Consider the following 25293-nt stretch of genomic DNA (forward strand, 5'->3'; position numbering starts at 1 on the left):
CTGAGTGTGACGTTATTGCAGAACAAAGTGCTACTTTATGGTCAGCTTCTGTAGCTAACATATCGGTGACAATTAGCTAAGACATCAGTGCACACACCTGCAACTCACTTTCACTTTTCTTTCTTACTTACTGTTGCAGCCATAATGTGGTTTTGTTGTTTTATTTTGGCTTTGAGGGAAACATGGGGTGGGTTTACACATGCAGTTCTGCCATTGAACAGTGGGTGGCACATTGACCTAAAGTGCATAATAGGTAAGGACCTGGTGATGAGAATCAGGTGTGTGTGGACGGGAAGCTAACAGTTTTTGACCGTGTTATCGTGTCAATGTATCGTGTCAGCCGGCATATGAGCTTGTAGTTTCAAGGTCTTATCTGTCTTATGTCTTAAACTGTCTGAGAAGTTCGAGGGAGGTCAGAGACTTTGTAGTGGGTTGGTGGTTTTGCCCGTCCTGGCTCTCTGTCCTTCTCTCCAGCCCCTGCTCACTCCCCAGACCTGCCAGTCCTGGTCACATGACATCCACTCCCACCTACACACCTGTTCCCACTTTCCTCATCAGACCTGTGGTTTCTAGGAAACACACCTAAAAGATTTTACTCTACTATATATTTGAAGTTTTACGATAAGTAATTGTTCTTTGTATATAAGAAACTTTTCACCAACAAAGACCACGCTTCTTATGATTTCAAATTAGTTTGAAGTAACATAACATACATCACAAAAAACATAATAAATAGGAGAACTGAAGCCACCGGGAGATCATTGACAGACTTATACAGGGAGACACAGGTTGTTAAATCAGGAGAAACTTAATTTACAGTGAACAAATACATTTATTAAATTGTGCAAAGTAAAGTTAAAATTTTGGAGAGTTGACACTGGTGGGGGTGTTGAAGACAGTAGGGGCAGGCTGAAGATAGATGATGGCATGTGGAGTGGGACTGCCCTCAGTGGAAGAAACATTGAGCACTGGATGTGATGATGAATGGGGAGGAGGGTCACATCGGTTTGTACTGAAATGACAGCTGACTGCACAGAAGAGAACAGGTCTTTAAAGTTTGACAAGAAATATATGATTGGCTGAGGGAGGCCGTGGCGAAATCGCCCACTGTCAGCTGATAGAGTAGGAGCCAGAGAGCGAGAGTCAGAGAGATGAGTGAGTGAATGAGAGCATAGCCAGACTGTCCTAATGTAGGAAGTTAGAGTAAATCCTCAAACTAATTCATTTACAACTGTATGATTATAATCCTAAAATCATCATGGTGGCACCAAACATCCTGAGCCAAATTATGAAAAGTGGTAGCAGAAAGTCTATTCTGAATCCAAAGTTACAGGTCAGATATGCTACTGGTTCACACGACAGGAGTTTGGTGAGAGTATCTTACCCCATCATCGTACATCGGACACCGGAAGCACCCTAACGCATGTTGGCACATGATTTGAAGACTGGCCATCCCCTTTTGATACTACTGAAACAGCAGCCCAACACGGCGACATGTCACCGTGCAGGACTCTCGAGCCGACCTTCGCTATCTCTCGAGAGACAGTCAGGGAGATACAGTCGACTGAGGAGGAACGCAACTGTACCTCCCCGAGAGTGAGTGTATTTACTCGAGAGAGAGTCAGTCGGCGAGATACGTGAAAGTCTCTCCCCGACAGTTCACGCTCACTGTCACGATCAGGACAACCAGGGAGGAATACTCTTGCACGTGTCACAATGTGAAGACACCTGTTGCGTACCACTAACCCTCACAAGTTGAGTGAAAGGAATAACTGAACGATGGTGCATAATTCACACAAGGTATCATACACTCACATATTGACACACACACATCCTCACACATCCTCACATCCTCACACAAAACGGCCAGACTCTGATAAATGAGTTCAGAGGCACCTAATGATAGACTGTTAATGTGAGTGCCTTCCTCAGTAAACACATTAAAGGTTGTGTGCACCATGCATTTAAATGACTGGTTATTATTCGCAACACCAATATGTGTCAATGTTTAAGGCTGACAGGATCTCGGATGGTTACACTCTGTAAAGTAAGCAGGAGGAAACAGATTTTGGGCTGATTTTCATCTTTCAAGTGACGGAATTACTGATCTAAAAATACATAAATACCGATCAAAAATACCAGAGCGATTCGTTTGTAAGAGATGCTGTTTATAAAATCAGTAAAATAGATGCACGCACTTCTTATTTACGTGTTTTATTAGTTAGTTCATATGAATTACTCTTTTTACATACTTTATTATGGTACTGTAATAAAATGGTCAGTGCTATCTTTTTCATTTGATTGTATATTGTATTCTAGTGTAATTAATGAATAACTGTAACTGTAAATTAACAGAATAACTATCCTCAATACGCTATTTTCATTTTTTTTAAACTTATTTTCTATACAAAACAATAATACGAGTGACTTTGACATGACTTTTCTGCATTTTTACTCATTTTAGAAAAACAGTTTCTGTCTGAAATGCTTTAAAACACAGCGAAAAGAAGAAGAGTTCGCCCTCAGAAACATCGGAAGATGAATCAAGGAAACGTTGCACATTTCAGACCTATCGTTTCAAGGAAATGCTTCTACTGAATCTGATGAAACGCTGACGGGTCTAAAATTCATAGACAAGAAATCATTACTGGTAGCTTTTGGTTTTCTGCTGTTTCTGCGATTTGATTATTACTGAATCTGGCCAGTAGATGGCAACACGAAGACATCCAACTGATGAACTCTACACATACCACACCACACTGTATAGAACTTCAGCATTAAGTATCAAAGGGCTCTTAAATTGTGTATGAATAGCCTGTAGATCATTGCTTTTGACATGTTTTGTTTTATAGATTTGACTCATATGTAGTTGAAATCCCACCTTTTGTGTTCACCTGTGTACATATTCTCATGCCAAACTCAACTCAGAGTAATCACTATTTCATCTGCCTCCTAACTTCCATCATATTCTTAGAGGAGGAATCACGGATATTAATTGTTAGCTGTTGGTGAAGAAAGGCAAGCTGGCTTTGTAACCTCTCCATGGTCCGTACTCGCTTGAATAGTTGTCTTTATCATCAGCAATTACTGGCTAGACACATAACCCCATAGAAGGTTTAACATACTTGGCTCATCTCTACCTAGTGTATATTAACATCATTTCTGTTTTTGTATTTGTTGTAATAAAATATATTAAGCATGATGACAAACAATTAAAGTGTTTTTTTTCCAAACGTTAACCTAAGTGTGAACATTATTGATTTATATCATGTCACATATTAACCCACAAGTAAACAATGAGGGAAATGAGGAAGTTCCCCATTGGTGATAAGAGACAAAACATTGTCCGATGTTCCTAATATTGCTCTAAATTCATATTGTATTTTTCTGAATTCTGAAGTCGACATGCATTGTTTTCACTTTTGTAGTGCCAATCGTTCAAGCAAAGGCTTGATTGCCAGGTGTTTAGGTTAGACGGTGAATCAGACTACGGACATTCCCAGTGACACACACTCATGTGACTCAAAACATGTGAAAACACCACAACTTCCTTTTATCTTGTTTTCATATCTTCTTTCTGTTCACTTTGAAAAGAGGAAGTCAACAGATAATTTTACTGTGACCTTAAAAGTAGAACAACTATGTGAAAGAGAGTTTATCACCCAAAGCAGTGCACCTTTGTTTTGCTGCGTTTACGTTGAGTTTATGTTTCGTTTCCACCCTTTTCCCAAATATCCTTCAACTCTCTCTCTTTGTCACTTTACTTTCAAATTGTAGAAGTTTGTGATTTTGTGTTGGGTATATGGGAAAAATAAGAGAGAAAGTGTAAAACTTAACATTAACATACTGTAGATGACAGGCAAGTGTATTCAAACTCTTCCGGTGTGTGCACTGCTCTACCGACGTGGAATAACTGTTGACAAGCGTGTTATTATTGATATATTATTCCTGATAAATCATTGCTGAGGTGTTCATCCTCAGACTGCATGGTGGTCTCCTTTACTTACAGTACAAGTGGACATGTTTGTTTTCATGACTTCTGTACCCTTGAGTTGATAGTTCATTTCAGCACACTGTGGTTTTACAGTATCAAACCAAGGAAGCACTGACTGGATCAGATGACACGAATCACAGCAAAAAAACGATGTCAATAACTAATTGGAGGTTTTATGATGTTGCCTTCAAATATGGTTTCTGTCAAGTTGTTCTCCTCTGACAGAGAATGAGGTCAGTCATAATTTCGGAAGAGCATTCAGGTTAAATCCCATTTTGCCCAGCTGAGTCCTTTTTTTCTGTTAATAAGTAGCCTGATGTATATATTTTGGTGTTTAAAAACCTTGCAAACAAAAGTAAAATCTCATCCTCCCCCACCAGTTTTGAAACCGCATGTTCCTGTTTGTCATTTGATAAACTGCATAAGAGGAGGAGGAACTTGGTTTGAACCTTAGAGTCGTTCGTCTCAGCCGTCTCTGACACATTCATCATGAAGGTAGCGGTGACACTCCTGTCTCTCTCTCTCCTTCATGTCTGCTCTGCGGTCCCCATCAGCCGCCCCACCAACTGGCTCAGGGAATGTCGTGCCTCCACCAACCTCTCCATCACAGCACTGGAGGTTCTGCCGGGCGGAGGCTGGGACAACCTCCGCAACATTGATACGGGTCGAGTCATGAACCTCAGCTACTCCCAGTGCCAGACCTCCGAGGACGGGCTCTACCTCATCCCAGATGAGGTGTTTGTCATCCCCCACAAGGAGACGGGTGTGGAGATGAGCTCGGAGATAATCAGCTCCTGGCTGGAGCAGAAAAGCTCCACATCTCAGTCCATCAATGCGGACATTTCCTTCTTCTCTGTGCTGAATGGCAAATTTTCGACAGAGAACCAGAGGATGAAAACTCATCAGGTTAAAGACTCTTCAACCACAGCCAGAGTACAAGTAAGTTTCTATTTTCCATAGTTTAGATGAATCAAATAAAACACATGTAGTTGTGGCAGTGATTGTGGATCATGAGTTAAAATAATCTCATAGTTTGTATGTATATGTATATATATATATATATATATATATATATATATATATATATATATATATATATATATATATATATATATATATATATACACACACAATATATATAAAAGGTACTACTATGGTGGATTACTTGGATGGATGGATTTGGTTGATAAAAATGTTGCCCCTTGAACAGTGTAGGTATATTCATTCACATTAAACAACATTGCCGTAAATGTGCCAGAGTGAGCCAGAAGGCTATTTCCTAATCTGTAGTTCCTGGACAGAAGTTACAGATGTCACGTTAAAAAGTAAATTAAGCAAAATAATACAAAGTGAATGAGCTGGAATAACTATAACATGATATTTCATATTTTTCTTCAAAGGTTCGTAACTTCATCTACACAGTCAAGGCTTATCCAGACTTCACTCTGGACGCACGCTTTGCTCAACAAGCCAAAGAGATAGCCGATGCAATAGAAAACAACCAAACAAAGAACGTAGACTACCTCTCAGAGAAGATGGTGCTGGACTATGGAACCCATGTTATCACTAGTGTCGATGCTGGGGCCACTTTGGTGGGGGAAGACTACCTCCGTTCTTCATATGTGTCGGACGGTGTGTCGGAGAGTTCCTCTGTCAAGGCGCAGGCAGGCTTAAACTTTTTTGACAAAATTAAGTTTGACATAAGCAGTCAAAATGCCCAACAGAGCTCATCCCTTCAAACATATCAGTCCAACATTCACTACTCTATCATCCAAAGCCATGGCGGCGGCATTCCTTTCTATCCTGGCATCACCCTGCAGAAGTGGCAGGAAAGTACCAGGAACAACCTGGTTGCGATAGACCGCTCAGGATTTCCCCTACACTACTTTATAAACACCAACACCTTCCCTGATCTTCCCCAGCCTACAGTTGGCAAAATAGCTGTTGCGGTGAGTCAGGCCGTAGAGCGATACTACAAGGTCAACACGCGGCCTGGATGCGTCGACGTCAGCTCCAAGAACTTTAACTTCCAAGCCAACATTGATGACGCATCCTGCGAGGGCCCCGCTACAAACCTCAGTTTTGGTGGTGTGTACCAAGAGTGTATTCATATCAGCTCAGATGCAGGTCCACTGTGTGATGCCCTGGCCCAGAAAAACCCTGAAACAGGGGACTTCTCCTGTCGTTCGCCTTACTCTGCCACTTTACTGAGATCGGAGGTGAGACAGCAGGGTTACACTTCCTACGAATGCTATAACCAACGCTATCGGTGTGGGTTTTTGGGCCTTTCACATTGCAATCGTCAAGTATGTCAGGACAACAACCATGTTCGCTCTGCTCACATCAACACCTACTGGTGCTCTGTGAGCGGGAAGGCCCCGGACAACTCAGGGTATCTGTTCGGAGGCATATACAGCCCCTCCCTCCTAAACCCCGTCACCAATGCAAAAAGCTGTCCCCAGAGCTTCATCCCAGTAAAGTTTCTCTCCGATGGCCAAGTGATCTGTGTGAGCAACGACTATGAAATTGGCAGCAGATACTCAGTGCCATTCGGAGGCCTCTTCAGTTGTCAGTCAAACAACCCGCTGGCAGTAAATCAGCGTCGCTGCCCTCCGAAGTTCAGTCAGCACCTCGCCTCAGTGAGCGACGGCTGTGAAATTCTTTACTGTGTCCAGTCAGGGCTGTTCACAGGTGGGCAGCTGCTTCCGGTCCATCTGCCACCTTTCACTAAACCTCCACTTCTCAGCATGCATGCCACAAATACAGTTATGGTCATGACTGAGGGAGATATGAGCTGGATCAGAGTGGGGCAGACCAAGTTGTGGAAACTAGCCAAACCAGAGGAAATCAAGGAAATGATGCGGAAGCTTAACCCAGAAATGAATCAGATGTCTAGTGGTGAAAAGGCAGGGTTAGCCTTTGGGGTGATGGGCGCCATGCTCGTGGTCATAGCGGCAGTAGTCCTGGTGAAGAGAAGGCGGAGGCTGCCTGGGTTGAGGCCATCTAGCGGCTATGTGGAAATACATGGTGAGATTGAACGTGAAGAAGGAGAGAGACAACAAGTTGAGGCTTGAGAAAAAACACGGATAAGAAACACTTTTGAGAACGGCTGCTTGTGCCGCTCAGTTGGGTTGTAACCCAGTTCTAGCTTAACATTTACCAGCACATATGGTTTTTAGTGTTTCACAAATAAGCGCCTGATTAAAGGGTTTTAAAATGTTTGCGAAAAGAATGCCTCTGACCTTCCTTCATTTGTGAGAGTCCACACATAGTTTAAAGTCTTGACCCCAAGAGATGGAGGTTCATTTTGGTGGCAGATTTGGATTTTAACTAGAAATCACTATCGTGAATCTCACAGAAGCAGAATATGTTGTTTAGGGCCTCCTAGCTTGAATCAGTTGGACTTTGCATTAATTATCCTTTTGAAATGTATATGAAACCAATCAGTTATTCACATTTCAACCACTGCTATGCATATTAAATATATAACACATTTATTGGAAGATATTTTTTTCCTGTTATCACGATGTGGACTTAGCAGAAGTAAACTTCGTCATGTTAGCTCTAACAAATGTGACTCCAGAGCCATGTGCCTTTGAAATCACCCAATAGATCAACGCAGAGGTGCTTTCCAAAGGCCGGTGAATCAATACTGCCCTCATGAGGCCAAGATGCATAATGTCACGTAGTACATCAACATGGTATACCCCATTTAAAAACCTGTATGCTTTGTTTGACTTGTAACATTTATAAAACATTTTTACAATGATTCAAAATCTGTTTTTTACAGATAATTGATGAACATTTTGTGAAGCCTTATTTTCAAACATATGAATAAAAGAAGCATCAGATTAATGATTTTCTATGTTTTCTATATGATGTTTTGTCTAATGCTGCTAAAATTGAAAGGATTTATGAATGTATGTCAATCAAAGTCTTCTGCACGGCACTTAACTGCTAATTAAAGTTGTGTACAACAATTTAACGGATCTATATCGTCATGTTTATATTGTATTTACAGTATGCTTGGTATGTCTTACACATATCTCGGTCAGCGGTATCTTAAACAAAACAATCGTCACTGTAACAGATCTGCGTTATGAGTGTTTTTTTTAACAACAAACTAAAGAAATGGCGTTAAATCTTTTGAGCTAAATCCAAACACATGATGACTGAAATTGTATCTACACCGCGCAGTGTTGATGTTTGTACAATATACTAAACTATCAGCTGATGTGAACTCAAACGTTCAAGGTTGCATGAATCTGTAAACATGGCACCGAAGCACAGACTGGTCCTCTAAATAAAACACTGAACAGAGAGACACTTATCTTCCCAAACCTTACTGAGAAAACCACCAACACCTCATGGCCTTGCTCAGGTTACCAGTACACAGACAGGCTGGCTCAGACATGATATACACAAAAACACACACAGTGACAGACACACATGTACTGTACGCTCACATGCACATCGCCATTTCCCGTAAAGAGTGATCATAACAATGTGCATCCTTTTCTCTCGTGACTATAAAAGAATCTCCCGCCCCCACACATGCACGCGAACATACACACACACACACACACACACACACACACACACACAGCTGTGAGGGATTCATAGAGCTGGGTCATGAACATGAAAACAAACCCACTCATGCTGAGGAAATGAAGGCCTGGGGAGAGAGAGAGAGAAAGGAAGAGAGCCAGAGAGACAGCCCTGAAGGAGGGGAACTCCCTCCTATGGTATTTTTCATAGGACGGACAAAAGTGTGCACCCAGCGGGCTGCCAGCGCAGCTTGCCAGTAAAGCCAAAAGCTTTCTCAACCGTGATTTCATTTCCAGCAGGATCAGCAGTCTAGTCCGTTTGCAGTTCATCTTTTACAGTGAGCTGCACCATCGATGGGGTTCGTAAAAAGAGGGAGGAACAACCAATGCATTTGTCTTGCCTGTTAAAATCTGCAGAGGAATTTCAGCAGGCAGAGAAATCTACAGCCTGACACAATCTGAAGGACGATACACGGATTACAGTCCAAGGTAAGAGTGCATGTTCATGCTGTGGTGCACGTTTTTAGGGTTGACACAACTGTGGCAGGATTACTCCAGTTTATAAAGCAGGGACGATTAAAAGACCATCTATATTTACTGTGTAGCAGACATAAATCATCTAATCTATGATCATGAAGTCGCTATGAGCAACCACTCTGTGGTCTGCTCACTGGTAAACCTGTGGAAATTCATTATAACTACAGGTGAAATATGTGACTGCTTACAATGGGCTCCATATGAGACACTCCACTTGTTTGATAGCCAAGAAGTAGACTCAACCCACCATTCTCTCATCCCTCTGTGCGTTGTTACATTTAGGCAACCATGCAAGCTGGAGGATACCAACGGAGCAACGCCGTGTTCACGTTGACTTTACTGGTCATGTTGGAGGTCTGCAGGGTACAGGGCTGTTGGGTTGGCTCAGGGTCAGCGTGTGAGAAAGCCCCCTTCGTCCCGGGTCACAACCTGGCAGGAGAGGGTTTTGATGTGGTGCGGATGCGTCGCACGGGGGCCTACGTCATAAATGTCAAAGCACATCTGGCCGACAACCACACCTGTACACTGTGTCCAAACCGCTTCCAAGGAGGACAGGTGAAAACTATAAAGCTCAGCCTTCTCTGTCCCCTCTTGTCTTTAACTATACTCTCAGTCCACCTGCATCCCCCACTCAACATCCTGCCCTTTTCTCTCCTCCTCAGATTCAGAGGCTCCCAGCTGCAGTGCTCGACTGGCGTCCCTTCAGCCGCTGCAGTAAGCAGCTCTCCAGTGCCCTCCACCACTCTGTGGACTCCCTGCTGCGGAGCTCCAGCTCCCTGGTTAACAACAACTGGGGCCTGGGCTTGAGTTTAGAAAACGTCGGCAGGGCAGTGCTGGGAGGAAGCCGCTCAGAGTTGGCAAAGTTTGCCCGTTCGCAGCACAGCGTGGACAAGGCCACATTTGCCATCCATGAAATCAGTTGCACCTACTACAGGTAAAGAGGAGTGGGGTTGGATAAAATGGACCTTTGCAGTTATATGTAATTTGCCGATTGATGCATACTGGGATTATCGTATTAATTAGACTATAAAATATATTCTTATAAGAAGGTAAAAGGCTTGGAATGAATTGTTTTTCCATCTATATACGTAGTAGAGTATAGCAGAGGAATGCTGGTTTTGTTACATCAGAGTATTTAATGTTGACAACATGGATATTATTGTGGAAATGCCAGTTACAAAATTAATATTACATATATTGCTATCTGCTGATACAAGCTCAGACATCGCCTGCATGTAAAGAAACAAAATGTTCTCTATATGTCACAGATGTGTGCAGGTGTTCCTTTGGTCTAAACTTTGAAAAGAGCATCATTTAAGAAAAGGGCTCGAAATTAGGAATAATTATTTTTGCAGAGTTACAAGTTAAAACAGCTTACGGTACCTTATGGTGAACTTGACTGTTTATTGCGTTAAGAGTGAAGATTATATCTTCACAGTGTTATGGTTGAACTCCACTTGCCTTTTGTTTTTTCAGCTACAGACTGGCTGATCATCCCCAGCTGAGTGCAGAGTTCACGAAGCATCTAAAGAGACTCCCACAGAGCTTCAATACAAGCCAGAACAGAGCCCTATATAGACGGCTGATAGACACATATGGAACACACTACATACACCAGGTCAGTGGTCAATAGTGTTCTTTTCCTGCCTTAGAATGTCTTTTTGCATCGTGCTAACAATACTGAAGATAATGGCGTAGGGAGGAACGTAAAAAGCCTTCATTTGATGATTTGTTTTTGTCTCCTAGGTCCAGCTTGGTGGTAAGGTGAGGCGAATCACCGCCTTCAGGACCTGCCTGGCCACACTGAAGGGTTTCTCTGAGTCGGACATCAAAAGCTGCCTGAATGTTGAACTCCGAATGGCCCTCGGTTTCATCCCAGGCAATGCCTCCTTCTCCAACAAGTGCGATGACCTCCTGAAGGGCAACATGAGCATGGGCTTCTACCAAGGCTTCATGACCCATAAGATTGAGGTCATCGGAGGGGAGAGGTATTTCCCCGACATCCTCTACCAGGAGGACCCATCTGAAGCGTACCGGAGCTGGATGAGCAGCCTCCACGACAACCCTGATGTGGTTTCTTACGCCATCTTCCCTCTGCACCACCTGGTGGAGGACTCCCAGATCAGTGCTAATCTGAAAAGCATCGTCACAGACTACATTAAAGAGAACCAGCTGCAGGAGAACCAGGTCGGTTTCAAGAGCTGCTCACCGACTCCCAACCTGGACCATAACTGCTGTCCTCTACGGGCCGGCAGAGGAACTCTCAGACTGGAGATCCAGAGAGGAGCAGGTCTGAGGGCGGACAGCTTCACGAAAACAGACGCCTATGTGAAGATCTTCTACAACGGCATGTACGAGGAGACCGAGACGGTGATGGACAACGACGACCCAGTGTGGAATGCGACTTACGACTTTGGATCCGTGGAACTGGGTCAGGTGTTGAGGTTTGAAGTCTGGGATAGAGACGTGTTCTACAATGACGTAGCGGGTAGATGCGTGGTGTTCCCCGAGCGAGGGACTCACGCTCTAAGCTGTCAGCTGAGCGAAGGAGTGCTCTATTTCACCTACACCATCAAATGTGATGCTCACTTGACAGGCTTCAGGTGTGGACGGTACTCCCCCAATGCTGAGTAGATTATTAGATCAGTTAATGTAGATTTCAGCATTTTCTTCGCACATAATGTGAATATATATATTATTATTAATATAATATATTTCAAGTATCAGATTTAAGGGCTAAAAGCCAGTAAACTGTCATTTCCCATTCATTTGAACTGGAATCATTTGTCAACATTGTATATGCCAAACAAACACCCGCCTTCTCTCACATACAACTTCTGTAATTGTTGGGTCAGTTGCTTTTTTTTTCATGTAAATTACTTTTAATATTTCAGTATTAACTCACGGAAGTTTAAGTCTTTGTGCATCCGCTACACACAAATAAAGTGATTCTGATGTAGGACATTTAGGCTACTGTTGTATGTCCCCTTGAACAAGTCTGATTCAGCAGCATACATAGATAATGCATTGACAACCACAAACACCATTCCTACGAACTTACTCTTTTCTTTGAAGTGGCAGATGTCTATATACAGATACAACAGACTTAATAACTCAAGAAAAAACAAAAAAGAACCACTCATGTAACTCAGAACAATTGGATTTCAACTATTCTGTATCTTAGTCTCTAGATCTGAATATCATTAAACCGTATTATTAGAAAAGGTTTATATTTTTTCACATTTAGATCATTCTTTAACAAATGACCATCATAAATAATGCTCTTAGTAGACTGCTGTTCAATAACAAAACTCAAAGGGGGTGATTTCCCATTTAATATTTCTTAAAAAGATTAGTCTAAACCACAGACCATGTTGATGCCAACACTGGTGTAAGAAAGGTGCAGGTCTCTCATCTGCTGCCAGACCACTGGCAGTGTAATAATAACAATTCCTACGTGATGAAAGAATAAGAGATGATTTTCTTATCGGCAGCTCCTCCTGCTGAATCACTGTAGGCACGACCACACAAACGTTTATTCCAAGTTTTATTATTCAGTTAAAAGGGGAACCTTACAAACATACAAATGACCGAGTAAAAGCTTTTACACTTAACACTTGTACACTGACAACACATAAGCCACTTACACAGTATGAATGTGCCGCTTAGCTCAACATATTTAACGGAGTAAAAACAACAAAGAAACCAACTCAACACATTCCATTTCATCTTTGAGTTTGACACTCAATTAAGAAACGGGTATTTTTGTACTGAATTCATTAACTTTACCAACACAACCGTGTATGTTCGGTCTACAAAGGTCAATCAGTCCGCCCTTGCATCATCCGTCAACTGGAAAGATGCAACACCGTCAGGTATGAAGGATGGGATAGAAATCTACCGCGCCATCGCTTTGCACAAATTTCATTGGTAGCATTCAGTACCTTTATCTGAACGTGAATAAATACGACTGCATGTGAACTTAATTGATTGACTTTTGTTCAAACGAGCGCCTTGGTGTACTCCAACGCATGCTGCATTACTGACGGTTTAATCTGAACTTCTAAACACTTTCTACAGAGAGTCCTTGCATTGACATGTGAAGTTCATTACATCTTAAAATGGCAAAATGATTGTTCCACCTTTAGATATCGATCTCATCAAAGTAGGAGCAAAAACTGTGTGCATGTAAAAATAGTGTTTTAGGCACAGCTACAGAACTCGTTTTCATGGCAGCGTATCGTTCTCAGTAGTTTCTCCAGAATGGACAGAAAAGTGTGTTTTCAGTCACAACACTGACGTCTAGCCAGAATCAAACGAATGCCATCATGGATGTATTTGTACAGTCTCAAGTTTCATGTTTGCGGATCACAGTCCCAGTGAGGCTTTGAGCAAAGATGCCATATCTTCAGGTATGGTCCCCTCGCCACCTGGAGAACACACACGACGCTTCATTTATTCTTTCATTTGAAAAGAATTCAGAAGGTTAGCTGCTTCAAACTGATAGTTTTCTATACTTTTGACCTTTAGATATATCATTTAACTTTAAACAGATACTTAAGTCCATCTCTGCAGGGTTTAGGCTGTTTTAGGATATTCTCTTCATAGGCTTGACACAAAGTGGGCCATCACAAACGGAGCAGTTCTGGAATCTGCTTGACCTCATTCCTGAACGTTTTGAAACGTGTTATCTGAGGAGTAGGTTTAAGTGCTAGAGCTTAGGCCTTGATGGCTAGCACTCCCAAATGAAATCAACCCTGCTTTTTCGTTGTTTTGACTGATTGCATCGTTAAATAAAAAATCAATTGAATGCATTTATTACAGAAATTGTGTCCATGCAGTTAAGAAAGCGTATGTATGAGTGCACATCTCTTTACCTTCAGCAGCAGTCATGTCCTGCTCCAGCTTTAGTTTCTTCTGGCTCAGGTGCAGCATGCAGTCCTCTATGCTGCCCTTACTGATCAGCTTAATCACCTTTACAGTCCTGACAGCCACAGGGAGGTACATTAGTCACTACAGGTTATAAATACATTAAGTACCGTTCTGAAAAGGAATATTTTTTTACCCGCTGGATTATTTTGAGATTTGAAGTTTATCAGAATCTGTCGGCATGAAGCCGAAGTGTTTTCTGCTTAATTGCCGACATGAATCAAGAGAGATTTCCAATTACAAGACCTCTTCTGGTAAAACACACCCGAGTACTATTCACAGATTATATCTCACTTGGTCTGGCCTACACGGTGACACCTGTCCTCTGCCTGTTTGTCGTTGTAGGGATTGCAGTCGATGTCGTGTAGGATGACAACGTTAGCCGAGGTGAGGTTGATGCCCAGGCCACCAGCACGTGTTGACAACAGGAACACAAATATGTCAGGATCCGTGTTGTACTCATCAATCAAGCCAATCCTGCAGGACAAAGGAAACGTCTTAGCAACTACACGAGACACAATTCATGTTATGGTGACGGAGTTCAATACCAAACATTGCTTGAACCTGAAATCCTAATTTGTCACCCAGAAGTAACAGCTAGAATAAAAGACGCACATCAGCTAAAGGTTAACCAATATATCAGCTCAGCATCATGCTAAGCATAATGCCGGAGTCGCAGTGTATAAGGACAACTATGCAGTTTGTAGAAAGGATGACTAAATATATGTGAGAGTTAATGCAGTTATGCTTCATGATACTGCCTTGTTGGCTAAAACTGATTTCAGTGTACTGCACAACGCTGACCTTTCTGCTATGGGCGTGGATCCATCCAGTCTGATGTAACGGTGCTTCAGATGTTTCATCAGCACCTCCACAATGTCCAGCATCATGGTGAACTGACTGAACAACACCACTCGGTCTCCCTGGAAGATGAAAGGAAAGTTGACCTCCGTAGTGCTATGCAGTCTGCACTCCTCCGTTGCAGGTACCACAGACCCGGCTCTGCACATTTGTGTTTACCTTGCTTTTATGCGAGGCCAGCAGCTCCGTGAGGTGGTGGAATTTCCCAGAGTCAAGCAGGAGATTTTTTTCCAGCTGGTAGGAGCCGATGGAGGAATACTGCTGACACAGGCGATTCAGCTCAAAGTCTGACATCACTTCCATGTCCTCCTGGATCAGAGCAGGGTCCGCCTCAAAGTGGGTTGGCTCCTGTGGAGGGAGAGAAAGAAGAATGGAGGAAATATTTAACAAGAGGAGACGGAGAAACACCCCAAATATGGTACGGAGGGTAGAGCAAAAGGAGGGACATTGGTGTGAAATAAAAAATATAAATAAACAATGAAAATGCAGTATAGTGTGAACACAAACATGCTTTGCATATCTCCATCTTGTTGTGGCATAATAAAGATGGCTTCACTAGAGTGAATATGTTCCATGTTCATTGTTATTCGACTTGTTTGGATAATGCAATTCCCCATTGTCCAAAATCTTTAAGATGGCAAACAGTAACTTGAGTGTGCCAGCAAGCTAAGCCTCGCAGGAACAGCTCAAGAGATGATTCTTGACTAAAGCCTTTAGATACAAGAAGAACAAACAGCAGAAAAGATGCGAGTACGACCGACCTTGAGCATGAGTTTGCTCATGGCTTTGAGCCTCTCTGTGGTGTAGTACTGTCTGTGAAGCAGCGGGTGGTTGGCCATCTTCCTCAATTGCATCATCACATTACACAACTCGCGTTCTGCAAAGAAAGAGCATGAGAGGGAAATAACGCTCCTTTCTGTGATTTGCACAAAACATGATAGTGATGTACAAGAAGGAGCAGTAGATCAGCCTTACTCTCGCCACTAATAGAAGCCTTGAATTTGGTAAAGAGGTTCTGGTAGAGAACCTGCTGTTTCTCACTCATCGGGCAGGACTCAACCTTATCCTCCTTGGCTGGCAGCTGCTTGAGGACCTGGAAAAGGGGAAAGAACACAAGTTACTCATAATGCCTACGCAGGGTTTGAACGACGATTACTCTCATTGTTAGCATTATTCAGCAAATGGTGATGTGCGCTTGTCATGGGAGACTCCTGCTTCTTCTCTGATTAACAGAATGAATCCACATGTTCATTGGATTCTAACACGATGAAGGTTTGCCACAGGTCCTTACAGAACACACTTACTTTCATATACATAGTATTTACACAATACAGATCTGTAACTTCAACTTCAACTCACGTCGCTCTTGACTCTTCTGAGGATAAAAGGTTTCATGATGAGTTTGGCCTGAGAAATACGATCCCTCTCAAAGCAGCTCTGCTCCTCGTGGGAATTCTGAGACACGACAGAAAAATGTAGACTTTTTTTGGGGTGGCTATTTAACTTGCAAGGTAAATTATTTGTTGTTTCTATGAAAGAAATGATTCTAAAAAGGGACTAAAAGTTCGTGGAAGGCTCGAAGAGACAATCACTAGAAGATGTCTCTTCTCACAGCCTGCTATTTAATGAAGTACCAGGAGTGTGGCTGTAATCGGAGATATCCGTCTCTCCAGTTTCGAAAAGCATAGCAGTCTCACCATAGAAAACATTTTGGAGAGCTGTGTAGTGGAGCTGGAGAACATGGAAGGCATGATGAAGTTCAGAAGAGACATCAGCTCTAAGAGGTTGTTCTGTACAGGAGTTCCTGTCAGCAGCAAGCGATGCTCTGCCTACAGGGAGGGAGGGAGGGAGGGAGGGAGGGAGAGAGAGTGAGAGAGTGAGAGCTTACACGGTTAGGTGCAATACTTCCAGATAGGAAGAAAAATTATTATAAGCGATATGAAGAAACTACAGAAATAGGCGTGTGGTGGTGGAAGAAAATACATGAGACAATGTCGGTGAACTAACGTTAATAGCCATGAGGTGGCGGTAGCGCAGAGAGTTCATGTTCTTCAGCATGTGACCTTCATCAAACACAGCATACTTCAGAGGCAGCTTACGGAAAAGGCTGCGGTCGCTATCGTTTCCGATGGCCATCTTGTACCTGTAAACCAAATCACACCAGCAAAACGGAATCAAACAAAAGCTTGTGTGTAGGCATTAGTGACAAGTCGCTTCAGGCTCTTAATGCCCCCGTTAGTCACAAGCACTCTGCAATCTGTCAAAACTGAAGCAGGCGGTGTGTGTTTGCTCACGTGGTCACGATGACGTTGCAGTCAACGTCACCATTGAGGAGGTCGTGTCTGAGGTAGCGGCGGTCCTCCGCATTTCCTGCGTAGAACATACGAGTACACACTATTCAAAACCATGAAAAGGCCCTGCATAGAGCTGTGTACAGGCCGACAATAGCACAGTATCAGAACATATGCTTGATGACACTGAACACTCAAAAGGGTTACTTTGGTGTTTTTAAACCTAAACCTTATTCCACATGTTTTTAGTGTCGAGGGGCCACAGGTGTGGGTGTTTTATTTCCATAATGTTGTCAGATACACAATAATCTGAGTCTGTCACTTACTAAAACACTTACTAGGTAGACGCAACATTACAGTGACGCTGTGTAATTGCCCTCGCAGTTCATTTCACGGTTAACAGTTATCTCTCAATACTAGACCGATATAAAAAATGGTCGTCTCCCTTAGTCACAAAAATGTGGGTAAAAAAAGGGTCCAGGTAGAAAAATATCAAAGTAACCCTTTAAGGTTCCTACATCAAGAACAGGGTTCAGGTTAGGAAAACTAAATGTGAGGTTTCAATGTGAAGAGAAGAAAAAGGAGTCGTACCACAATAGACGAGAATTTTGAGGGTTGGACACCACAGCTTCAGCTCTCTGACCCAGTTATCTGCAAGACACAATGAGCAGAAGTCACAGATGAATGTTTGATTTAGTATTCATATTACAAAGGAAAAATGAGCTACAACAAGTTCAACACACTTGAATACTGCAGTCAGACTGTAAATATGACTGTATTGAAAATCATACTGACGCTCCGCTTTCTATGGTGCTGTATTGATGTGATGTATTGTGGTGCACAGCATGCACCACCAGAGGTCAATCTCCACTAGTGGAAAAGGCAGCGGAGCTGAGAAAGATGGCGACTGCGAGTGGTGCGGATAACGTTACAGGACTAGAAAAAAAATGCCTCTGCCACTTTTTGGGGGTATTTTGGGTTCAACCTTCTTCCAACAACAAAAGCAGTTTGTTATACACATGATTATATTCAACTGCCAGTCTGAATAAGCAGAAGGCTAAACTATCAACATGTTCTCTATAGTTTAGCCTTCAGCATGAGCGGTGAGCTCCTCACTGTGGTGAAAAAATAGATGCTGTTCAGGCCTAGTCTGAATAGCAAAGTCAAGCAAACAGTTCATATACACCAGAGAAACAGGCAAGGTGATAAGAGAATCTCTGTTATAGAAACCAATAATTACCCAATGTAGAGGCTGGGACAGTGATGAGGTGAGGACCGTGTATTCCTTTCTCGTAAAGCTCGGCCAGAAACGCGATAGCCTGGATAGTTTTCCCCAAACCCTGAGAGGAGGGAAGAAGAGAGAGACACAGACTCAGTCAGATATCACACACAAAGATAAAGAAAGAGCCAGGTGGACAGACACACAAAAAAAAAAGATTTGAACATCCGTTTCATATGATAAGTATAAACAGCAATAATCCAAACTTCGACAGCACAGCAGCTTTACTAAACCATACAAACCAAAGTTCACGCTTCTCTCACCGTCTTGGGGCTACGGCAACAATTCTAACTCTCTGCTGCTTGTACACTTCTTCTTTCTTCCATGTACTGTCTGTTTATTCACCTGCAGGATAGGACGGCTACATATCCACACAAAACCACCCGCTTTGATGGAGGCGCAGTAACACTCATCAAGTGGCGACTTAAACAAGCTGTAAGCGCCTGCTATCCTGCTTGGCTTATTAAATGTTTTATTCGTTTTTGACTTTGGCCTTGTGCTCAACACCTCATGAATGTTGGTGGTGAAGCTCGTCACTTCCCACAGGTTTGGTGCCTTACCATTTCATCGGCGAGGATGCCACTGAGTTTGTGCTCACTCAGAAGCAGCAGCCACTTTAGACCAATCAGCTGATAGGATTTCAGCTGTAACCTGAAAGACAACAAATAACAGAGAAAGAATTGGATCCTTCATTCATACTGTAGGTAACCAAGCGCTCACTGCTCCACCTAGGTAGCAAAACATCGATAAATGTATTTAGTGCCACGTTTACATTGTGTATTGTCAGAAAAAAAAGAAAAAGAAAAAAAAAAGGACTTGGTACAGCAGCATGAATGAAAATGAGTGTCCATTGTGCGAGTGAAAAATGTCGATTCGTTGATACGCTGGCGGTCTAAATGGGGGGAGGGGGGGGGGGGGGGTTACAAAATTGTTGGTTTGTATTCATTCAATCATTAAAGCCGTGGTCGTCGCAGACTGACCTGGTCGAGATCTGAACTCTACCGAGTGTGCACATTTCTAGTTACAGTATGTGTTAAAGTGCATTTCACTCACTGGCTGTTGAGTAGGCCAGGCTGTTTCATGGCCCTTGTGCCCCTCGCCATCACCTCGGTGACCTGTCTGACCATTTTAGAGGAAATGGTATTACATTTGGACATCAGCCCCAGGACGACCTTCCGCTGTTTGAGGACAACTCTGCAGCCGAGCAGTAGAGAGTCTGACAATCCATTGTCCTTAATGAAGACATCGACCTGAGGAGGAAAGGATATGGTTAGAATTCACACAGTATGTTGAGGACTGAGACAGACTCCATTGACTTCTTCTGCACAATCTATTAGTAGTGGAGTCATTGAAAGACAGTGGATAGGGACATGTTTGAGAATCACTGAATAACTTCACAGTCGTTGAGTTTGGTTTATACAAAGATAGTAAATATTTCAGTGCCCTATTATTGCAACATGACACGCTGTCATAATTATTATGCACCATAACAGATGACGTTTGGTAAATGGAAAAGAAACATGAGGTGAGATAGTATGTCAGGAGTTGAAGAGTTCTGCTATTCAATAGCTTGTGAAGAATGTCTCGTCTCTACACGGAGGACAGCGGTGTGGGGCGCTCAATAAGTAAATACAGTGTGATTGAAAAGGAACAGGTCACAACGTCATTTTACAGGCGTTCAGTAGCAGGACCGACCGACTCGCGCTCTTTGTTTTTACGTTTCCCATTGATAACGTGCAAACAGTTTTATTTGACAGAAAGGAATCACCTGCATGATGGCGATTTCATGTTTTTTTTGTCTTAATTGTTTGCGCACACACACACACGCACTCTCACCAGGCTTTGCCAGCCATCAAAGGGCCTCAGTTCCACAATCTTCTGGGCCTTTTTAAAAGAGCACCCAGCGATTAGCGACAGCTCATCGATCGATGAATCCCGGAAGAAATTGAGCATCTCTCTCTCCAGATCAGTCATGCCGCCTTTAGAATCCAGCTCTTCGTCAGACTCCTCAAACTCACTGCTCACCGCTTCCTCGTCATCTTCCTCCTCAGAACTGACATGTTCGTCTGAGGAGGCCTTCCTCTTTCTCTCTGCTGCCTTTCTCTCTGCTGCCTGCTTCATAGCTATACTGGTCCCACTGGCAAATCTGGACAGCATCTGAGCAGTGGCGGAAGAGGAGGCTGGCTTGAGGGAGGAAGAGGTAGTCGTTTTCTTGACAGAAGAGGAGGATACAGAGTCAGAACTTTTTGCAAGCCATGTAGACACAGTGGAAGTGCTACTTCTGATTTCTGCACCTTCACTGTGGCCCGAGTCTGAATCGTCACTGTCCTTTGTATCGTTTGTAGCGTCCGTGTCATCTTTACTCTCCTCCTCTGTTTCACTAATTACTATGTGGTCCTGTTCATTTCTCCTGCTTTTACTGGCTCTGTGATCTTTGTGGTGCTTCAACTTCCTGTGGATCTGGCTTGACTTGTCTTTACTCTTCGATTTATTTTCTTCTGTGTCACGTGAGCTGACACTGGTATCATCTGACAACAGAAAAAAAGAAAAACAACTTGAGCCCGAGTCTGTGTCAGAATCAGTTCAGAACACACATACATGAGGTCAGCGAAGAGATGGCTCGATTCAGTTGACGGTCTGTTGCGTTTGTACCTGGGTCTGAGAACATTTGTAGAACCAGCAGCGCATCCGCAACATTCCAGTCGTGTTCCTGCAGCATCAGCCTCAGCTCCTGCAACAAGACAGACATCAGCAAGAGTCAGAACTAAAATACAGGAAGCACTGTGACCAGAAACAGCCTTGCAAAAATAGACAACTTTTTCTCTTCTCATTGTGGCTGTGAAGACATTTTTTTGGTTGAGGAATCATTTCAAGTTCATGAGGGCCCTGAACACATTTTTGCTCTTTTATTTTCTCATAGCAGCCGGTAAACAAGGCTCAACACTGATCGGAAATATAATTCCAACCGTCTTGTTGTCCGTGTAAACGGACCGTGATAATCACTGGACAAATACACGACTTGGGACATCATTGGTTTTTGCTTTAAACAGTTCTGATGAATTTAGGAAATGAGTTAGTTATACAATTGATTATTTTTAGGAAAATATTAAATGGAAATATGGCTTAAGTGCCGCATGATTTGGCATAAAACTTAAAGAGAGCTGAGGGTGCTCAAGAGTTTTTTGAAGCTGCAAGGCTTCTGGTGCTGGACTCGTGTAACATCACATTATACTGTATCATGTGAAATCACAAACACAGTGTCGTGTTATCAGAGTATAAACAGTTTGAGAGGGTAGAATCAGATGAGACTTAAAATGAATGTCAAATGGATTCATGCGTTACAGGGACAAGTGTCTGTGCGTCCTCACCTCCTTGTCCTGGTCAGGAAACTTTTTCTGTAGTCTTCGGACCATGCCTTCCTGCTTCTCCCAGCTTGGCTCTCCGCCGTCCTCATCAGAAACCTTTTGGTTTTAAGACAAGCGAGGTGAATACAAAGCTGAGGGGAACACCTTACCACTTAAATTAAATCAAAACTTACTGAGATTTGCAATTGGTATTAAAGGGAAAGCCTTTGTTTTTGGGACATAAAGGAGCAACAAACCCAACAGTAGCACGTGTGCAGTGTAGGATGAGTGTAAACAGTACGTTAAAGTGTAAGGATGTAAGACGCCGAATTGCAGTACAAACACTTAAAATGGCTTTAGCTGTACTCTGAGCTAAAACGTCAGGCTCTTGAACATATGTACCAGTACATTTTAAGCCGTTGTTTTAAACCATGACGTTATCATTAGTAATCTCACCACTGTTGTCTTGGTCCTCTTGGTTTGAACCTCACCGCTGTACTTAGAGCTGCTGGATCCGTCATGCTTCCTCTTCCTGCCCTGGTCTGGGGCTGAGAAGACAAAAGACAGTGCGGTCAAAGGGAGCCAACTAGGTAGGTATGAATCTTTAATTCACAGCACTGGGCTTTTGCTGCAACATTTTCCCATATTTGAATCAAATTATTAAATTCGTTCATAATTTCTTGCTAGTTTTGAATTTGCTTCATGGTACCGAGAATGAGCCGAAGATGATTGAACACGTTATAAACACAAAAAAAGCAAACATTTCTCTGATTATAAACTAAGCTAATGTGCTAATAACAAAGTTACTATTTACCTTCTTTATCACCAAACTTTAAAAGGCATGCAGCAACAGCACCTTCCGTTGTGCTTGTGCTCCCAATGACCTGGAAATGGAACAAAACAAAATGCTTTAAACAGAGAAAAACAGGAGATTTAAAAGGGATTGTGTTTTATGAACAGTGTCCAGATTATAGCTGGCTGTTAGATCAATTAAATACTTAATCATGATAACATGTGAGCCTAAAGTCAGTGTATAATCATGTCAGTAACATCAATGAAGATAGTTTTGACTAACGGATCGTGCAAGCTGTCTTGGGATTTCCATGCTAAAGTGTTCTACGGTGAGAAGTTGCAACGCCTGTTATCTTGACTCACTTCCAGCACCTCCGTCCTCGTCAACTGAGGAAACATCTCCAGTATTGTGTTCATTTTCTCATCCATTTCGTCGTCGTCGTCGTCCTCATCTGTGTGATCCAATGCCACGTTTTTGGATGACTTCCCTGTGGGATACCTGGAGGAGACACACAACAATATTGTCAAGCAGTGTGATTCAGCATGAATGTGAAAAATGTTTTTCTTTCAGTTTACACTGACTTGGACTTGCTGGTTAATGCTGTTTTGGCATTTGTTTCAGAGAGGCGCTCATCTTCCTCCAAGTCTATTGTAATGACTTCCTCAAAAACCACTCCTCGGGCATGGGACTTTGGTGTGGCTTTGACCGGTTTCATTTGAGCTGGACAGCAAAATGTTAAAAACAAGTTAGCTGATGCATTCGCTGCAGTATCAGATGCAAGATGAGGGGAATGCATTTCAAAATGTGTTCATACGAGTATGCCGTCTTGTCATTTGCAAGGTTTGCAGCTACTTGGGTTAGGCTGGCATGTGTCGATGTCCTGCTGCTGTCATGACATATGAAAATATGTCCTCATCATGACATTCAAATACTGTAGACTTTAAGTGAGCCTTACTTACAATTTGAATGTAAGTGTCTGTGTTACAAGTGGGGGCAAGGAGAGTGACAGCTGAGGATAATGACCAGACCTCTGGTAGGCTTTGGGATTGTGTATAAAATGCTAAGATGTGCCAGACACCTCTCTTTTTGACCTACTTGGACGACTTATAAACAACGAGTGTATATTATTCCTGATATTAAATGATACAGAGTAGAGGTGACAGTCTCAAAGCTTCAATGGCTGTTTCTAAAATACCTTCACATTATTGACATTGACACACTGACTTCAAAATGCTGTGATATTTGGATTAACCAATATTTCCCAGCTACAACAAAGGCACACAATCGCACTGTAGTGATTTAGAAGTTGAAATTCAATTTACATCAGAAACTATGAGAGTTTTGGCTCCATGGGGGTCACCCAAATATTACTGTAGGAAATAGTAATTCTGACCTGCAGCAAAACACAGCATGTTGATAAAAACCCTGCTACTCAACTACTGCTGATGATAGCATACGTGACACATCTGGCTAACAGCATCATAAAATAGCTTAGCATCTGCTAGTTACCTGGCTTGTTCTCCTTCTCAGACTCTGGGCTTTTAGACCCGTTATCCTGGTCTAAATCTAATATCGTCGTTGCCTTCTTGTCAAAACGAAAACGGTCTAAGTTGAACATGTTAACAGTCTGTTCGTGTCTGACAGCGGCAGCCCTTTGTCTCGTTCTAGTCAGCAGTATCTTCTGTGTCCTGTCGCATGAAGCACAATGTTCCGCACACGGTTAGCCAATGAGACTACCTAACGTAGCTAACAAACGTCCGACGTTAGCATAGCAGACAGGGCAGCACTTCCCGAAAGACGGCGATTCTGAGCTGTGTCACTACTCGGTTTTTAACCGTGACAGTTTGAAATGGGTCGATTAATGACACACTGATTTAGCGTTAGTGTAAAAGGAGGTTGTGTAATTTGGGATCAAATTATGCCTTTGTATGTCGACTACAACCGGTTTCCCGCGAACTCCATCGGCCCTGGAGGATGCTATGCCAGTTCCACTTATTGGTCGGAGTGAGGGGTGAGCGGAAACGCACGGATGAGTCAAGATAATACAGTGTAGCATACTTCCGGTTTTGCTCAAATTCTGTTTTACAGGCTTAATAGTATAACGCGATACATTAATTGCTTTATTGTTCCCCTGAGGCCTCTCTTATTTACTTACGATTGTAGTCTAGTCGATGAGATTTCATGGTCTCATGGTGTTACACTGTGCTAAACGTGTATTCCACTAGCGGTGATAAGAATGGAAAGGGAACTATCTTGTCAGTCGGTCCAACATCGCGTATGAAACCTTCTTGTACACAGTCAATGGATGAGAGGTTATACAAGAAGCTAAACACAGCTTGTTGGACTGGATAAACTCCGATGAAACGTGACTTGTGGACATGAGTCATGCACAGTGCCTACACTGTTTTCTGAGAGTAAAGTGGCCTGTTGTCCACCAGAAGCAACACTCGTGAGAGACTGTTATACATTTATTGATCAAAAGGGGGCAGCAAATACATATATTATCTAAGTTGGGATAAGGGTATGTGAAGAGGTCCATCTGCAAGTATTGAATACTGCCCCTTTGTAAGTTCTTCATCTGTGTGAGGGTGTGTTCTCTCGTTGGAGGACAAATACAGCTTTTACCGACAATACAACTATACTTTAATGCTGCGTCTGAGGTCCTATTCTTCCAATAACAAGCTCTTGTGCTGGGTCTCTGGGTCTCATTGCAAGTTT

At 42.7% G+C, this 25293-nt stretch overlaps 3 protein-coding genes across 3 annotated transcripts; 2 read left to right on the top strand and 1 right to left on the bottom strand.

The window, feature by feature from the left end:
* Nucleotides 1-4483: 4483 nt before the first annotated feature.
* Nucleotides 4484-7899, top strand: mpeg1.1 (macrophage expressed 1, tandem duplicate 1; the record flags this gene model as incomplete). Its single annotated transcript, XM_079269860.1, has 2 exons — nucleotides 4484-4933; nucleotides 5395-7899. 2 exons carry the CDS (start codon nucleotides 4484-4486, stop codon nucleotides 7066-7068), a joined length of 2124 nt encoding a protein of 707 aa, XP_079125986.1. The 3' UTR covers nucleotides 7069-7899.
* Nucleotides 7900-8783: 884 nt separating this feature from the next.
* Nucleotides 8784-12004, top strand: prf1.5 (perforin 1.5). Its single transcript, XM_079269520.1, has 5 exons — nucleotides 8784-9030; nucleotides 9361-9633; nucleotides 9741-10012; nucleotides 10555-10696; nucleotides 10825-12004. Exons 2-5 carry the CDS (start codon nucleotides 9367-9369, stop codon nucleotides 11710-11712), a joined length of 1569 nt encoding a protein of 522 aa, XP_079125646.1. The 5' UTR covers nucleotides 8784-9030; nucleotides 9361-9366; the 3' UTR covers nucleotides 11713-12004.
* A 633-nt stretch (nucleotides 12005-12637) lies between these two features.
* smarcad1a (SNF2 related chromatin remodeling ATPase with DExD box 1a) lies at nucleotides 12638-24536 on the bottom strand. Its single transcript, XM_079270633.1, has 23 exons — nucleotides 24085-24536; nucleotides 23157-23295; nucleotides 22938-23073; nucleotides 22597-22666; nucleotides 22239-22330; nucleotides 21807-21899; nucleotides 21091-21169; nucleotides 20275-20966; nucleotides 19492-19688; nucleotides 18999-19089; nucleotides 18400-18499; nucleotides 17751-17810; nucleotides 17163-17238; nucleotides 16876-17011; nucleotides 16566-16697; nucleotides 16228-16323; nucleotides 15844-15961; nucleotides 15630-15745; nucleotides 15028-15216; nucleotides 14812-14930; nucleotides 14302-14484; nucleotides 13956-14062; nucleotides 12638-13508 (listed from the first exon to the last, which is right to left on the bottom strand). The coding sequence occupies exons 1-23, from the start codon at nucleotides 24191-24193 to the stop codon at nucleotides 13447-13449; spliced, it is 3192 nt and encodes a 1063-aa protein (XP_079126759.1). The 5' UTR covers nucleotides 24194-24536; the 3' UTR covers nucleotides 12638-13446.
* Between the last annotated feature and the right edge of the window lie 757 nt (nucleotides 24537-25293).

The sequence above is a fragment of the Melanostigma gelatinosum genome, assembly GCF_949748355.1.
Source record: "Melanostigma gelatinosum genome assembly, chromosome: 6".
Lineage (NCBI taxonomy): Eukaryota > Metazoa > Chordata > Actinopteri > Perciformes > Zoarcidae > Melanostigma > Melanostigma gelatinosum.

Excerpts from the sequence above, each read along its gene's own strand:
- prf1.5 (XM_079269520.1), top strand. The coding sequence starts at position 9,367 with ATGCAAGCTGGAGGATACCAACGGAGCAACGCCGTGTTCACGTTGACT. Across the intron at positions 10,013-10,554 it reads ATCAGTTGCACCTACTACAG|CTACAGACTGGCTGATCATC; the intron begins GTAAAGAGGAGT and ends TTGTTTTTTCAG. Across the intron at positions 10,697-10,824 it reads GAACACACTACATACACCAG|GTCCAGCTTGGTGGTAAGGT; the intron begins GTCAGTGGTCAA and ends TTTGTCTCCTAG.
- smarcad1a (XM_079270633.1), bottom strand. The coding sequence starts at position 24,193 with ATGTTCAACTTAGACCGTTTTCGTTTTGACAAGAAGGCAACGACGATA. Across the intron at positions 15,217-15,629 it reads TGAGCAAACTCATGCTCAAG|GAGCCAACCCACTTTGAGGC; the intron begins GTCGGTCGTACT and ends CTCCCTCCACAG. Across the intron at positions 14,931-15,027 it reads TGGCCTCGCATAAAAGCAAG|GGAGACCGAGTGGTGTTGTT; the intron begins GTAAACACAAAT and ends TTCATCTTCCAG.